Source organism: Lytechinus pictus, chromosome 10, assembly GCF_037042905.1.
Source record: "Lytechinus pictus isolate F3 Inbred chromosome 10, Lp3.0, whole genome shotgun sequence".
NCBI lineage: Eukaryota > Metazoa > Echinodermata > Echinoidea > Temnopleuroida > Toxopneustidae > Lytechinus > Lytechinus pictus.
Genome location: NC_087254.1, coordinates 23,007,627 through 23,026,069, shown reverse-complemented (window position 1 = coordinate 23,026,069; position 18,443 = coordinate 23,007,627). Strand labels below are relative to the sequence as shown.

Genomic DNA, 18,443 nt, shown 5'->3' with positions numbered 1-18,443 from the left:
GAATGAAATAACACAGGTTTTAAGACTTCTTACCATTTTTCTTGCCTTTGATGTTGAGCTGGATGTCATAGAATGGCTCAGTTCTCCCTGATTCATATGTGATGTGCTTACATTTGATATATGACTGCAACAAGATAAATAAATGATAATAACTATATAAAGGAGATGTTTCACAGGGTAATTCATTCCTTATTTATAGATCATTTCGCACTTGAAAAAAAAACCACATACACATATGTAAATTTTTAAAACTCACTCTCATATATTCATTGTTGTGTACAGTATATAATGCCTCATCTTATTTCTAATTAGTAAGATCATACTCAAGGGAGACACAATAATCTTCATCAATGTAATCGATAAATACAATAATACAATGCAACAATAGTAATACAAAAGATCTCTTCTAATGAACACTTACAATCATTTTGCCTTCAAAGAGTTTTGGAATGATTCCCTCGACAACCGTACTCTTCATTTTGCTCTCGATGTTATCCAGGAGCTAAGATAAAACATTAAAAGCAGATATTATAACCAACATCAAATGTAGTCAAGAATAAACACAAATAATAGTAATAATAATTATTACTTTTAATTGTAACGTTTTTACAATTTTGCATCTGATTTAAGCTTTTGTACATGGTCTGCCACAGACATAAAATATAATGTAACTTATTAATTTTCCAAAAAGTAAAGTGCCTCTGGCAGTCTCGCCTGCATTATGCGATTCAATATAGCAGCAGTGCTGACTTTGAAAATGCTGTAGAATAATCATTCACAAAAAAACACAACACCATACACAGGATGATAAAATACTATTTTAACTGACCCTACATGACATTTGAGTTTACTCGTGTGACTGAAGACTTGTGCAAGATGATCAGTGATACAAGATTACCCTTATGTCCACATTTCATGAACTAGATCCATAAACTTTTAAAGTTATGATGGCAATTCAACAATTACCCCCGACACGACTATAAAGTTCATTGACCTTGGTCATGTGACCTGAAATTCATGCAGGATTTTCACTGATGCTTGATTACTCTTTATGTCCAAGTTTCATGAACTAGATCCATATAATTTCAGAGTTATGACATTTAAAGAACTTAACCTTGGTTAAGATTTTGTTTTGATTCCCCCAACATAATCTAGGTTCCTTGATCCTAAATGACCTTTGACCTTGAAAATGTGACCTGAAACGTACAAAGGATGTTTAGTGATACTTGATTACTCTTACGTTCAAGTTTCATGAACCAGATCTATAAAATTTCAAAGTTATGATGGAAATCAACAAATACCCCCAACATGGCCAAAGTTCATTGACCCTAAGTGACCCTTGACCTTGGTCATGTAACCTGAAACTCAGGCAAGATGTTCAGTAATACTTGATTGCCCTTATGTCCAAGTTTCATGAACTAGGTCCATATACTTTTTAAGTTATGATGGCATTTCTAAAAAGTAAACCTTCGGTTAAGATTTGATGTTGCCAACGCCGCCATCGCTGTCAGAAAAGTGGCGCCTATAGTCTCGCTCTGCTATGCAAGCGAGACAAAAATGTATGAAAAAGACAGTAAGTCCAAAATCTTTGCTTGATTTGGAGGTATGGTGCAAAACTTGGAGAGATGGCCACAAGACTAGGTAGGTATAAAGACAAAACAACGAGCCACTTGGTTGTCATCCTAGTGAAAGTTATGTAAATTTGGATTAATGCACACTACAGGTCCAAATGGTATAGCAGACTTACTGCAAATGGTTTTCATGTACAAATCATAGTGCAAGGTCTTTAACCCAAAGCTTAGCAACTAATCTAAAATTGGACATCAAGATTTATTGTACATTGTGGCCAATGCAATCAACCATGAAAATTAGATGTATGTTCAATTCGGTGGATTCGTAATATGGTGCGCCATCTATCGGTTGCGGCGGACAGGCCAAAATTCGCAATGCCTCATGGAAAAAAAGTCCGCATCTGTTGCGCACACTACAACTGAAGTGCATGCAAGCATGCGATTATTCAGCACTGGCTGACGCTGCTCAACCGGATATGCTGTTTACTAGGGTCCAGGAGGTACGAGAGAAATTTGCCCGCATATTTCTTTGTGAGATTTAGACCATTTTTTAATGTAGTCTTGCCATGCGGTTTTCATTTTTGAAGCATCACAGTCACATTACAGTACACTAGCACAGTGCGCTGCCTGCGCTTGTGCGCAATATCGAACCCAAAGTTAGAAGTTTGGAGTGTTCGTTGCAACAAATAGAGGGCGCACCATATTGTGAATCCACTAAATTGTCAAGGTTTGTGTTACAGAGCCAAAATGTTAGCCTAACCAAAGAAACCGTAGATAGAACATCAAAATCATACTCACCACTCTGCAAAGTTCCTGTACATCATGTTGCATGAAGGAGTCTAGTGTCTCCCACCTGAATAAAGAAACAAATCCTTAGTCATGTGCATGTAAATACCAATAAATAAACAGTAAATCAATAAATAAATCATACATTACCAAAGTTCTGAAAAATTGCTTCGTCCTTTTTTTTCAGTACCTGTCTAAATTAAAGGTCTCTCATTTCGGAAATCTAAACAACCTCACCCCATCATACAGAGGGTCATTAATCATTCAATATGAGAATTCTTTGTTTCAGTACTGCAGTCAAATGAAGTCAATATCAAATAACAATGGGTATTAATTTGCAATATTCAAAATCATGTATTTCATACATCATCTTTGCAAATTAAATTTCAAATTCTGTATGATGGGACTAATCTAAACAATTCAAAATAATTTTCCATAAAGTAGTGATCATTCTCGGCTTCTGAGACAAAACCCCTTTTCTATAGATATACTAGGTCTATGGAAATACATTTGATGAGAAATGAAGGTTTCAATATTAACGAAAATGAAATAATCATTACATTGGAAAAATACCACCTTAAAAAAACAATCTGATTCATCATCATACATGAAAATTAAGATCACATGGTCACTTGGGTGACATAAAATTTCACTTAAAAAAGATGGCCCAGATTGGAAAGAATATGACAGCGTATAACGTCTGCTGGCTACTTGCTGATAACAAAAGTGTTGAATGTGACAGGGTCCATTGACTTACCCGAATGACTTGGTAAGTTTCTTGGTACTGACTGGTTTATCACTGTGCTGTAACTCATAGAATACCCTCTGCAACGCTAGAGGAACGCTCTTCGATGAGTCGTCACTTTCCGTCGGCATTAGGTACACAGCCTGCAAACCATAAAAAGAAAAAATTATGCTATCTGATGCTTTAAATCAGTTGGTTTCATTACCATGCAACATTTATGTTAGTAAAAGTTTTGCTTGGTCCAATAATCATTCAGTCTCAGACCCACTAGGAATAATTGTCATTTTGACTAATAATCACATAGTGTAATTGCCACTCTGATAATTTCTTTTTTTGTTGTTGTTGTTAACCCTTTCACCAGAAGTCTCATCAACATTTGGGTCCTGTAACACAAAGGTTAGCAATTAATCATACGCTTGATTCTTAAGATTGATTGTACATTGTAGTCAATGGAATCAATGGTAGAAAAATGTTCTACGATCATTGCTAAGCTTTGTGTTAGGGGCCCCTGGTCTCTTTTTAGTCCCTGCTGCACAAAGCATTGCATTCAAGTGCAACATGACTTAACCAATCAGGATTATGCATTTGGGACTTGCATTTGAATCCTTTTGTTTCAGTTGAATGCGTTTCCATAGTCTAATTCCAGGCTTTTTCACAACCTCAAATTATAAGCTTGATTATGCTTCACTCTATGCCGTGTGCTTTTAATAACATTGCTATTTCATTTTCAGTCAAAGAAATGGGCTTTGATCAGATTTGAATGGAGAGGTATTATTACGGTAGTGAAATCTGGAACGAATCTCTGATTTCCTATAAGGGGTTGTGTTCCTTCCATATCAAACAAGATCATATCAATGTTTAGTGTTTTAAGAAGAAAAAGGTGCTAACTCTCATCTCATTCATGAATGAAGTATATTGCTTTTTGGAACTGTACGAACTATTTCCCCCCTCTTAACTGCAAATCCAATGGGAAAATAAGGGAAGGAACAAAATAAGTCAAATCATCAACATCTGACAGAAAACACAATTGCAAAATTTTAGAGATGTAATCAATCAAGTGCAAAATGGAAAACAAATGCCATAGCATGCAAGCTCATGAAATCCAATAAGAGCTAACTTTCCCTTGTTCTTAAATAATGACCTTTTAGTCGTGCTATGGAAAGTTGCATTGAAACTTATTTCCAGTAATTCTATATACAGTGCGTATCAAAAAAAAGTTTACACTTAGAAAAAATCCTGTAAAATTATACATTTGTAATATCCTGAACATTTTCCACATTTTAACATTGGTACAGATCCATTTAAGCAAATGACGATATAACTGTCGAAAAACATTGCAAGGGAAACAAGTGCAAGGGAAATGTATGAGAAATGATTCGCAGGGTAAGTTTGATTTCGCCATTTCCCTTTGACCCAGCGTGAAAACGAGCATTTCTGCGCAAACAGATTTCTGCGAGCTTTACAAAAATGGACAGTGCTCACTCAAGTGTGACATTCTGTCAAAACTTTTACTTTCATTGATAGATGAGACTCAAACCCAAAATTATATGTGAAAAAATTACCCACATGTTGTATATTTTTTAATTCCCAGGGCTTTTCCAAAGTGTAAACTTTTTTTTATATGCACTGTATAAGCATGTAGGATGAATATACAATTGAGGAAGGCAATCTTGTTCTAATTTGGTACTGGGCAAACAAGTAACAGGAAAACATCTGCAATGTATGTTCATCCTTTTTCTTCATTTTGGCCAAGACATCTATCATTTTGATATGCTTGATCCTTCCTTTGAGAAAATAATACAATATATTGTAATATTTCCTCACTAAGTACCATATAAGAACTGTGTATTCTTCTACTGTAAAAGCTGTTATTTTCGCGGGATTAATTTTCGCGCTTGGCGGCTTCAAAACATATTCGCGGGTTCTTGAATTCCCGCTGCACAATCCATAATCACAAAATCACTTCCTTCTTCCCCATCTGTGAATGGTTTCAAGTAACATTTCAGCAACGAAATTGTATTTTCTGATCATAATTCTAGCTCTAAAGCGGCGTAATTCAGCATTGTTTCGATCCTATCATGGGAGGACCGGGAGGATTATGGCTATTCAAAGTACATGGGATCAATCAACAAGCCATCTTCTTAAAAACTAAACAGATCTAAACACTCACCAATCAAACAGCACAGCAACTTATATTTCAGGCAAAATCCTAATTTAAATACCGATCTGCGACTGTTAAAAAAATGAGCGCATTGGAACAAATTCTCGCGATGCATATTACGATTTTTGAGCTCAAGCTTGCTTGCTTAAATGTCACCCTCTATAGGTCAAATTATGCAGTCTCTGCCAAAACAATACACGAAATTGAACCGCGGGTCGAAACTTGCATTAAAATAGATACTCATAAATTCGCATGTTTTTAGATTCGCGCTCGCCGATCTTGCCACGAAATCTGCGAAAATTTCCACTTTTACAGTAATTATGGCTATAACTAAGTATACTACAGGAAGGGGGTTTTATATGCATCTCTGAAACCACATTCTTTGCAGTCAACTGTCTTGAGATTCATGGATAGTACGATTAGATGATACCAGCATTCATGAAAAGCAATAGAAATCTAGTACCATGTCTGCATATTTGGGAATCAGCAAATAATGCTGTCCCATCAAACCACTTTACAACCATTCCTTTGCCTGGTTTAGGAAAAATTCAGTCCAGGGCCCTTTGTAGAAAGAGTTGCTTTTTGAATAAATTTCAAGAATCAAATGCAATACCAAAATACCCATTTCTGATTGGTTGTCAATCAAGTTGCAATTGATTTTTGGAGTTGTGTTTGATTGCATCTTTTCCTGCAGCTACCATATGATGAAATTAGATGAATACATAGCCATTCCATACAATCAATAATTGTTTGGTTACAAATCTCTACACCACAAATGGGGCACTGCAAGAAACTTGTGATCAACTGCGAGTCTATTTTTGGTCCACAAATCAATCGTAAGTCTTGAAAGTAATTGTGATTGATTGCTAATCTGCTTCTCGACACAAGGAGTGTAATCTCATCTTTTGCAGTTAAAATTGATCTATCAAATGTAAAATTTTGACAGAATATTTGCAATTGATTGCAAATATTTTCTTGGAACACACCCTAAGACTATTTGAAGACACCCTACAGGTGTCAAATTTCCCATGAAAGCTGCCACTAGAAATCTTTAAAACAAACACTTGACATTCTCTTGGGACATTTTGGCCTGTATTCTGAACTTCGGTTTAATCAAAACCATGATCTAAAGATGTGGTTTAACTATGGGTCGCCAAATGGGACATTAATCTCTCAAATTAAGGCCCGTATTCTGAACTCTGGTTCAATTAAAACCATGGTCTGGGGTTGTGGTTTAACTATGGGTAGCCAAATGGGACATTAATCTCTAAAATTTAGGCCCATATTCTTAACTTTGATTCAATTAAAACCATGGTCTAAAGATGTGGTTTAACTATGGGAAGCCAAATGGGACATAAATCTCTCAAATTTAGGCCCGCATCCTGAACTTTGGTTTAATTAAAACCATGATTTAAAGTTTAAGTTTAACTATGGGATGGCAAATGGGACATTAATCTCTAACACTAGATAATCAATTTATCAATACATCTGGCATTCAAATCATTTAAATTGTCTTGAAAGGGTGATTACGATAGTTTTCTTCAACAGCAAAAAAGAAGAATGATCCCAGCAAACACAAGAAGCATTACAGTGTAAGATTCTAGACACTTTAAGCCTTTAAGCTTCCCATAATTTAAGCCTAGATCTAGACCATGTATTTTTTTAATCAAGGTTCAGAATACGGGCCTTAGAAGGACCGATGGCCCACAAATCTTACCTTTCTGAGTTCATTAGTGAAGAACAGACATTGAAGCAATGAGTTCATATAACATGTGGCTCCTTGATTCTTCAGACCAACATACCCAGTTAACTTCTTAGAGTCCCAGCTGTGTGGAAAAAAGGAAAGATTTTGAGAAATGTGCTTTTCAAAAGGGCTTTCAGGATAAGGTATATCTGGTATGAAAACAAGTATTTTCACTCCTTGCCAATTTCTTCCAACTTCCTTACATGCCAGAATTTTATATAGGACCTCATAAAACTTATTGTGGCAACCTTACAACTTTCATTTCTCCATTATTGGAATTTTTAAAACATCAATGCTTCATTTAGTGCTGGGATGGGCCATCTCAGTGAATCAAATTAATCAAACCACCCTCACAGAGTTTTCACTTATCTATAATCCTTGTAAAAGCCACAATCTCTCAACATAATTTTGCAGTGTTGATTCAATATTCATACATTATATATATATAGTATATTTATAAATATATATTATATATTATATTATATTCATACTTTACCCTCTACAATTTTAAATCAAGTTTATCATCATCATCATCACCACCACCACCATCATCATCATTATCACCATCATCGCTATCATAATTATCGTCGTCATCATCATCATCATCATCATCATCATCATGACCATCATCATCACCATCATCATCATCACCATCATCATTGCAATCATCATCACATTCATCACCATCATCATCATCATGGGTAAAATCAGATAGCATGAACACCTACCTGACACCGTGAGGGGCGTCGGCCACAACATGAACTTCTAACGTAATGGCATCATCTTTCACATACCCCTTCTCTGGATCTAACAAGTCCTGTTCAATTAAATTAATAGAAAAAACATTATAAACATAAACTAAATATCTACATCAACTCTTGTTGCTGCACCCGACATGACATAAATAGGTAAATATTCTTGGTACACAATGCAGAATTAAGCATTCCTTGGACTCTCAGAATCAAATATATAATTTGGCTCGATATGCCAATTACATCACCATGATTTTTTCTTCCTCATATTACCACATTCTAATTTTCATTGAATTATTCATACATATTCCGACTATCTTTTAATCTCTTAGAATTACAGCTCTATTATCATAGGCTTAGAGATTCTAAAATAAGATTTAACTACTGGAGAAGAAAATGTCAAATAGGTATTGACTACTTACACTCCATGCCATAAAATGACTGAAACCCCAGTCATTTTCTTTGCTGTAGAAAAGATGGGAGATTTCTGTTTGAAAAAAAAAGAAAAAAGGGAAATTGGATATAGAATGTGAAGTTATCATAACAATTCTACATGTAGCTCAAATAAAAATTTCAGAATTGTATAAAGGTTTCACTCATAAAAAAAACATTTACAATGACTACTGCATGCTACAAAAATCAAGGCAATTGACTGGGTCTTGCCATCCAAACTAAGCAATTGTCATTGAGTAAAGGTTGCATGAAAACGGCCCAGAGTCATCAGATTGTCTACAATGAAATGTTTATGACAAAAATAAATCATAATTCCTTAAGTCTGTTTCATAAAGACTTAGAACTATTGTAACTGTCATATTATGGCTATTAACATGGTATCATTGCTTAGCAGCCACAATCACAATCAAGGTTTGTACGGTAATTACAATAATGGCAAAGATTCCATAGTTGTAACTCTTTCAGGGGTGTGAGTGGTCACAAATAAAAAGATCTGAAAAAAGCTGAAGAGTGTTGAAAAAGTCTGAAATAGAAAGAGCTCCCATACTTTTTGTACAGAGGAAGGCCAAAAATAAGCTGAAATTAAGCTGAAAATCAAAACAAAAAAAATCTGAAATCAGATAAAAATCTAAACTCTCACACCCCCGCTCTTTATGAAATGGGCCCCTGATTGAAGCAGTACACAAGTCGCATGCCCCGACTTTCTCTCACAGCTGATCAGTGGTAGCTGCATTACATGTATGCCATCAAAATCTATATTGAAATAGTCTGTAACTTTTAATACACCAATAACTTCACTTAGGTAGTGTTGCTCTTTCACAATACAAGTGACTGCCAAAATAAAATCTCTTGGGATCACAGAAATCAGGGGACCGTTTCATGAATGTTGTCAGCACTGACAAATTGACTTTCTTTGAAAGTTACTATAGTAGTAGTCAGAGGCTAGAGCCTTTCAGCCAATCAAAACCAAGGATTGCAATGAAATTGTCAGCACTGACTAAATTGTCATGAACTTTCATGGAACGCCCCCCTGTTTGATTTGGACAAAATTCAACTGAGAACAGGTTTTGCATATCTGGTCCCTGCCTTACAGAGAGTTACGATTGATTCAACCTCAGCTATATGAAAATCCATCAATGTCATAATTTTTACTCTACGAAAATTGCACAATGTCTTTTGTAAATTTAAACAGAAACATGGTGAATTTTCAAGAAATCGATGAAGGTATGAATATTATCTAGAAAATATTTAGAACACACATAATTTAGATAAAATTGACATTGCTGGTTTTCCTTAGTTGTGGTTGATCATATCAATTGTAACTCTTTGAAAGACAGGACCCTGATTTGAAATATGCTTCAAGTTATAGGCTATCATTCAACATATGGAAGGTCAATTTATACAGAGCCTACTGCAATTCCACACACACAAAATTTGAATATTTAAAACGAAGTAATTAGGCATTGACAGAAGGAAGTTTGGGTTCATACTTTTATATTTTATCCTATTTCAGCCATATGTAAAATAATGTTTAGCTTTGACTTGATAAACAGCTTCATGACCCCCACCTATGTCTGGACTTATTGTAATGTGACATAGGTGAACTTTGACCTAATGAAAAGTTCACTGTACTTACTTTTCACATGGGATTGTCCTCCTGTTTGATTCAGAAGCCGAAGTTCCGCCGTCGCCTGACACGACCATGTTCTGGAAAAAATCATTGGAAGCATACCATAATGATACACAGATTGCATCCACCACACAAATGCCTCATATATTAACAAACCCATTGGGATACATCCAGACCAATTCACATTTGAAAGATAGTATTTCATTTTAAAGATTTCTATGTAACGTACAAGAACTAGAGAACCTACATTGTGCATTCAGATCAAATCAAATGTGCAATTAAATATCCAAAGATGCATGAATGAATGTACAGTCTATAGCAAAGGGGTGATCCCTGTATCAAGAACATTCATACATGTAAGAATGAAACAATTCAGCAAATCCATCTGATTATAAACTGCGTAACGCTACAAAACTTGGATGACGACACTATCTATTTTGCCTCTGTAAAGATGTTGAAACTAGGTATGTACATGTATGCATACACTACATTGAACTTAAAAATGTAATCTCTCTACTCTCTAGAAAGACATTTTGAGATAACCATGAGAGAATAGTCACAGATCAAGGACATCAAAGGCATCATCATATCCATAAAAATCAACCTCCCTTTCAATAAATTTCAAAGTCTTTGTACATTTCCACACACAGAATTTACACCACCTTTTAATAGCCATAACATACATGTACTAACAGACTTCTATGTGGAGAAGACTAGAGTTACAGTGGCTGAAACCATCCAGACCAAATCAAAATTGAAATCAAAACAGGGGGGTTTCACAAATTCCCAAATCGTGTGTGATATATAATGCATAAATCACATCGGTCAGATCACACACATGGGATACTCACTACAGCATATTAATCAATGAGATGAGAGTTCATGTCAAATATCAAGTGCGCTTTGGCACTTGAGCATGACTTCAAGTCAATACTTAAATGTTTGTAAAACACCCCCCCCCCCTGATTCTATATGAACTTACTGTGAATCCGATTCTGCATTGCACTGTAAGAAGAAACCCAAACTTCGGGAGCTGCGCTCAGCACTGTTATGACTAGTACGGGGCATTGCCATGATTTTCCTGAAGAAAGAAAAAAAATGCAATGAATATTTTAATCTCTTAAAACAAATAAAATAACTAAAATATATTCATCCCTTTTAAATGTTTCGGCTGGGGTCTATAAAAATGTGTATTGCTCAAGGTATAAATTGAGGCACGATTTATAACGCTCAAGATATCGTCGGCTTCCCGTAAGAAGGGGCTTATAAACATTTTCTTAATTTTTTTTCTTCTTTTAATTGCTGAAATGGAAAAAGCATAGATGAACTTTCTTCTGGTACCATTCTCGAACCTACATGTAAATGTGATAATGTGATATCATTATGACGTAATAAGAAAAAACATTCCAATGTGCTTTATGCACATAGATACGTCCTTTTCTGGTAACTGGATCGCACATTTCGATCCAGGAAAAAAGAAAATTCTTCGTTCAACGTGCTTACCCGCATAGACCGATGTGCGCTAGCAGCTTTTTTCCAGGAACTGGATTGCGCATTCGCGTTAGCGACTTTTTTCAGTGGATTGCGAATTTTTCTTCCTGGAAAAAGAGTGTATGGTATTCATTCTTAAGATTAAGAAGCGTTTAGAGATGTTTTTTTAAATAAAGTCACAAAATATCAATTAAGAAAAATGTTTCTTTGTCAGAAAGTTTGAGAATAAGGACAGAAAATAATACACTAGCTGCTAAAAGCACAAAAATAAGGTCAAAACATAATTTGCGTTTTCTCGAAAATGTATGTTTTGCGCACGTGCGCGCTAAGTCCCTTCTTGCGGGAAGCTGACGATATAGTCTTTCAAATGATATTTTTTCTATAAAGTGTAGCTTTAAACACACATTTCAGCATCAACAGAATTTGGATAGAAAACTTGCATAAAACTGATCAGAATATCAAAATTAATGTAATGAATTCATATTTCATTTATATTGTCATTCTTTAATGAAATAGAACAAGATTGATCCCAAGGTAAATACTATCCAAAATGAATTGTAATCATTTCACCTTTATCAAACATCAACTTAAAATTGAATGTAATTACTAAAAGGTAGGCACGCATTGGAGCATGGACAAAGACTGCACAACGATAAATTTCTTTCTCATTTGGGAGCAATATACACAAATGTACACTTCAATGATTAATGGCAGTGTTGAAGCTATTTCTCTTGGGATGGTAGGAATCTAAAGAGCCTGCATAATAGTAAACAGGTCTCAGGTGATCGCACTACAGTACATGTGCATTATACTTCACATATGCACAGAAAATATGATATAATAAACAATTCTTATAAAGAAAAAGTCGAAGTATAAAATTCTACATACGCTGTACACATAGTATATTTAAGTCAATCTATGTTTTGTTTTGAAGAAAAAAAATGTACAAGAAATTTCCCTTTCCTTGTAAACCTCAAATAGGGACTGTCCCTCCTTGAAGGCATTTGTTGGGTTGGCACATGTGGTACTTATAGTAACATGCAAATCATTTACCTAAGAATAAGATGATACATTTAAGACTGAGGAGGGCTATTCAAGAATACTGCTTGTCAAAGTTTCAATAGTCAGATAAAACATCATAAAATGTACAATTAAGACTTCTAAAACAAAGCCAAGTACCCACTCCCCAACATCATAATAATAATTAGTCCTAATAATAATAATAATAATAATAATACATGTAGCTGGATTTATAAAGCGATTTTTGCCTGAGGATACAAAGCGCTGCTATTATTACCCCCGCTTTAGCTCGAGCTACCATCACCGGCGCTCAGTGCATTCAAGGAAATAATTCTGCCGGGTACCCTTTCACCTCACCTGGGTCGAGTGCAGCACATTGTGGATTAATTTTTTGCTGAAGGATTACACACCATGACTAGGATTTGAACCCACGACCCTCTGTTTGAAAGGCGAGTCAGAACCACTAGACCACGGCGCACCCACAATTAAAAATATTTATGTAAAAACCATTTTTCTAATATAAAAACAGGTGAGAATTTCAGGATGCAATCACTAAATAGTGACAAAGTCTTTTACAAGACCAGTATGAAAAATGAAATAAAAATGTAGATGAAAAAGACGCTATAAATCTGAATAAGTGAAAAAATTATATCTCGGTGAAAAATCATTCTGTGAAAAGTGATACAAATTTATGGTAACAATTGTAGTGAATATTGGATAATAATTCAATAACAATCATCTGTTTGAACATTGAACAAAAGCTTTTATAGGCAGCCTTTATACAAATAAAACAAAGATACACAAGTACCTCAATCTCAATTTTTTTTTTTTTTTCATTTTGAATCATTTTGAATCAAAATCGAATCATTTGTGATCCTAAAATTAAAAATCAAATCAAATTTCCATCAAATGAAAACATTAACAATTTCATTTAATATCCTTTCCCTGAATGGACTACACATCTACATGTATCCCTTCTGATACTTGTTAGAAACTGAAGGGAAAAACAACACTGTTAATACTGTATAGAGTTCATCAAGAAGTACACAGTATATATCAGACATAATTATACACGTATTATCTATTAGACCGTGGACTGAATAGTAGCATGGTCGATGTACATGTATCATGAGAAATTGAGAATACTCATTAGCCAAAGTATACACTTCAGACAAGGATAGACCACAATCTCTGCATGCATATTGGTATCCATGGGGAGGGATTGAATCCCTCCTCTCTCCCCTCTTATTTAAAGGGTTTGATGGGGACAAAGTTTGGAGGCGGGGGAGGGGGGAGCAGTCTTGGGTGCAAAAATTACATGACACAGAGCTGTATTTTCAATGAATGTACATGTAGGCACATTAAAATGGGTATACTGGAATAGCATGCCATTCACAGCTGTGTTATACGGTAGTAAAGTCTGATCCACAGACATAATTTGCATTATTTTTTACGCGATTTGATATCTGAGACTCTTGAGACATGTGTGATCTGTGAACGGTCCATGATTAAAAATAGATAAGATCAAAGAGATTGTCTCCTCCTCTCAAGTGGATACAAGATGTCTGAATCCAGTGCCTACATGTACATATCAGTCTTTATTTTTTTTTAAATTCATATCTCTTCTTGTATCATGCGCATGTGTGAAACTGATGCAGCCTTTCACGGTCTGTACACACAATTTGCATCTCTCTGCTGCTTAGGGTCCATGTCCGAGACGTGGAGACTGGTCTGAACCATAAAACAGAAAAAATCTATGATTTCCTCCCTTCCTCATTTACTGAATGTGAACATAGGGGGTGTGTCATCCTGTATTCAAGCTATTTTCTGAAGCTGGAATCAGAGATCAAATCAAAATGTTATGATGGGGTGTCCAAACTTCGCGGACTTTACAAAAATATTCTTCAGGCTTAAATTTGTTCACAAAATATTCACAATTTATGCAAAACCAATTTAAGAAATAGTTACATGTACCACATTGACGGCAAGATCGTAAACTATAAAATCATGGACAAAAATGTGAAGTAGGTCAAGGGATTTCCTTTCCCAAATTGCCACTTTCTCTCCACAGGACACTCTGTGCAATTAACACATATTGGCCCGTATTCTGATAGCAGGTTTAATTTAACCCTAGTCTAAAGTTAACCCTGGTTTAACTAAACCTCCTCTAAACCTCACCTCTGGTCTAAGTGTAGTTTAATTATTTTGGTATTCTGATAGCCAGGTTTAACTAAACCTGGGTTAAACCCGGGTTTAAAAAATAATAACCCTCTTTTAACCAAGACTAGCACTTTTTTGGTAAATTACTGCTGCAGGGATGACTGCAACAAAGTTGAAAAAATGTCATTAAAGTAGTTTTATCTTAAAATTTTGGATTTCATGGAAACTAATTACAACTATTGTAGTAAAAGAAAAGCATTCATCATCCATATGTGGTAAGAAATTTCAATTCACATTGTCTTAATTTTTGTTAATTACTAAAACATTTCAACCCCAAACCGAGTGACCTGCACAGTTTTTTGTGTATCAGTCCCATTTGTTGCTTTTCATGTTTTTCAATATCTTAAATTGACTAGATTCCCCTCACCCACTCTAGACTAGAGTCTATACTCTAGTCCTAGATCTAAAACAATAAGTTAAATGGTCGACATCTTTATTCTAACTTTAAGTAAGGGAAATTTTTTGTAACTTTTGAGAGTAGTCTTAGGTCTAACATTAGGCTTAAAGTTAGATCTAGCCTAGGCCAATTGTTTGGAGGAGAATTGAACATTGTTTTGACTTTTTTACTTTCCTGAAGCAAAACGTACCGTAGGCGCAGCCTAGTCTATTTATAGTAATTCAGTGGAGCAACCGAGACTGAAGCTACATATTTGTCTAGGCTAAGAACAACATTCAGGACTAGGCTGGCTTAGCCTTGGAACAGGGATAGATATAGATTGCTTTTCTAACCTTAGATCTAGTGGAATAGATCTAATTTGTCTTACATAGACAAAAAGCTTTGAACAGTCTCTGCATTGGTTATTCCGCTGAACTATGATAGTCTACATTGGCCTCTCTCACCAAGGCAATGTGATATGACAGAAAAATGTCAGAATTTTTAAAATAAATCCCATTAGATCTGACTATCGCTGCATTGCTTGCCAAGTAACTAGGCCTGGCAAAATTTAGAATTAGGCCTAGTCCTAGACATCTCTCTACTCCTGTTTTAGGTCCATATCTGTTTCTTTGAAGTTTTTTATTAAAACATTTTTGGGGACTGGTTTAGGTTTCCAGGTCCAGGACTAGAAAACAGGCCTAAACCTAGACCAACGGCTCAGTCTTGACTAGACTAGGCCTGACCTAGATTTAAAAAGAATTTAGATCTAGGCCTATAACGTTAGTCTGTGCTATCTATTCATTCTAGATTCTATTTCTAGCCTTGCCGGTAGCCCTAACGTTAGGACTGGCTGATCTAGTCTACTGTATGATCTAGAATATCTAATGCTGACCTAGGCTAGATCTAGACTAAATAATTTAGACTAAAAGTTAGACCCTATCCAGACCTAGAACTAGATCTATATCAATCTAGGTCTACAGAACCAAGCCTACACTGCTACAGCTACATGTAGTTCTCTGTGTATAGCCAAACAACAGTTAGCATTGACCATTGTCTTAATCTTATTTTGGTGTGTGTAGTTACCATACAAACACATATTTTGATGAATGAGAAAATGTGTCTTGCAGATTATTTTACCTCAAGTCAAAACCTATGTGTTCTAATTTTTTTTTAGCATAGGCCTATGTCATAAAATGAAGAAGTAGTTCAATCCATTAGATGTGTTTACACATAATATGCTGTCACCATGGCAACACAGTTTCCAACACACACAAATATATGTCTTGCAGATCTATACCTCAAAACCAATGTGTGAGACAACTTTTATAAGAATTGGTTGAAAAATAATGAAGGAGTTCAGATTTCACCTAATTTCTTTATAATATGTTGTTACCATGGCAACACGATTTCTGATACATACTTTATGTCTCGCACATCTTCAACTCAAGACTAATGTGTGTGCCAAATTTTATGAGCATTGTTTGAAAAAAGATGAATGAGTTTTAACTACAATTTTCACCTTATTTTCGTTATTTAATATGTTGTTGCCATGGCAACACAATTTCTGATACAGGTAAAAATATGTCTTAGACATCTTCACCTCAACATTAATGTATGTGCCAATTTTTTAAGAGAATCGACCAGTTGGAAACTGATATAAAGTAGTTCAAATCACTAGATTTTCATCTAACTTTGATATTTGATTTGTTACCATGACAACATTATTTTTTTATTAAGTCATAAAATATATTTTGCACATCTTCACATCAAGACTAATGTTTGTGCCACATTTCATGAGAATTGGTTAAAACTGAGAAAATAGTTGGAATTGCAAGATTTTTAAATAGTTTTTGCCATAATATACCGTTACCATGGCAACACAATTTCCGACACATGCAAAAATGTGTCTTGCAAATCTTCACCTCAAGACTTATGTATGTGCCAAATATCATGAGAAATGGTTTAAGAATTATAAAGTAATTAAAACCACAAGTTTTTCACCTAATTTTCGATATTTGATATGTTGTTACCATGGCAACATGGCAATTATATACTTTAGGCATAGAATATGTTTTGCACATCTTCACAATAAGACTAATGTATGTGCCAAATTTCATGAGAATTGGTTAAAAACTGAGGAAGTAGTTGGAACAGCAAGATTTATACTTAGTTTTTGTCATAATATACCGTTACCATGGCAACACAATTTCCGACACATGAAAAAATGTGTCTTGCACATCTTTACCTCAAAACCAATGTGTGAGCAAACTCTCTTGAGAATTGGTAGAAAACTGATGAAAGTATTTTAAACTGCATAATTTTGGCCATAATACACTGTTACCATGGCAACACAATTTACAAAAAAGGGGAAAAAAAGTTCTTACACCTCCTTACCTTGAGAACAATCTATGTTCCAAATTTCATGAAAATCGGTTAAAAACTGAGGAAGTAGCTTGTAATGCAATGTAGGCATACATTCTAAAAAAAAATGTTGGCCATGATTTGTTGGATTTAAACCAGGCTTAAACTACCCCCAGCGCGAGTTTAACTTTTTGAGGATTTATTACCACACTTAGACCAGGGTTAACTTAAACCTTGCTATCGGAATATAAAACTTAAACCTAGGTTTAAATATGGCAGTTTATTACCACACTTAGACCAGGGTTAAGTTAAACCACGCTATCAGAATACGGGCCATTGGGTGCAACCACACACAACGCCATAAGCCATAAAAATAATCATCATGAAGCAGGTTTTGAAAGATGGGTTGGTTCGCAACAGCCCAGAGCTAATCATATGAATAATAATTGACGTACAAATGTACATTTCCATAGAATGACCACTGGTTATATCCTCTGAACAGCATTTCACAAAATGCAATGAATTTTGTTCCAGCAGGAAAATACATTTCATGCCTTTGTACTGTTTTTTTTTTGTCTTAATTTTTTAATCGACATGCAAATATTCTTGTACATTGTCTTCAAGATTTCCATGCTCCTTTGTAGTAGGCCTGCGTGTACATGTGTTTCTTTCTAATGAACTGTATCTTTTGTAAATTGGCAACAATTAATCATGTCACTTAGGAACAAAGTAGCAGATTAGTAAATGGTGATCGCCAGAGACAGAGAGAGGAAGAAAACGGACGATTACGTAAGTGTGAAGGAACGAAAAAGCTACAGAGACAGGGATTGAAAGAAAGACAACAGGATGGTATGGAATTGGAAGATGATTGAAAAGAAACCTGAAGAGGAGGGTGAAAAGAGTGAGAAACAGCTGTTGCTCAGGCAAGCAGGCTGTACTATCAGACAGATGCAGCTATGAGGGATGCAATGAATGCATCCAGCAGAGATGAAGTGTGGTGAGAGTGTGACGCATTCAGCGGATCATACTCAAATTTCCAAACCATGACAAGCAAAGTCAAATTGATAAAAACACATTCATAAAGGGGGAGTCTACGACTCCGCCCTGATATACAGGTACATGTACATGTGAAG

At 35.2% G+C, this 18,443-nt stretch overlaps 1 protein-coding gene across 2 annotated transcripts in view; it reads right to left on the bottom strand.

The window, feature by feature from the left end:
* LOC135155686 (ubiquitin carboxyl-terminal hydrolase 7-like) overlaps positions 1–10,919 on the bottom strand; it is a 34,045-nt gene extending 23,126 nt beyond the window's left edge. For both annotated transcript variants that reach the window (XM_064105597.1, XM_064105598.1), the window contains exons 1-9: positions 10,825–10,919; positions 9,849–9,919; positions 8,182–8,246; positions 7,736–7,824; positions 6,981–7,089; positions 3,115–3,245; positions 2,370–2,424; positions 422–502; positions 34–124 (exon numbers count right to left, since the gene is read on the bottom strand). In XM_064105597.1, coding sequence (XP_063961667.1) covers positions 34–124; positions 422–502; positions 2,370–2,424; positions 3,115–3,245; positions 6,981–7,089; positions 7,736–7,824; positions 8,182–8,246; positions 9,849–9,919; positions 10,825–10,916 — 784 coding nt within the window. In that variant the 5' untranslated portion in view covers positions 10,917–10,919. The remainder of the gene's footprint in view (positions 1–33; positions 125–421; positions 503–2,369; positions 2,425–3,114; positions 3,246–6,980; positions 7,090–7,735; positions 7,825–8,181; positions 8,247–9,848; positions 9,920–10,824) is intronic.
* Between the last annotated feature and the right edge of the window lie 7,524 nt (positions 10,920–18,443).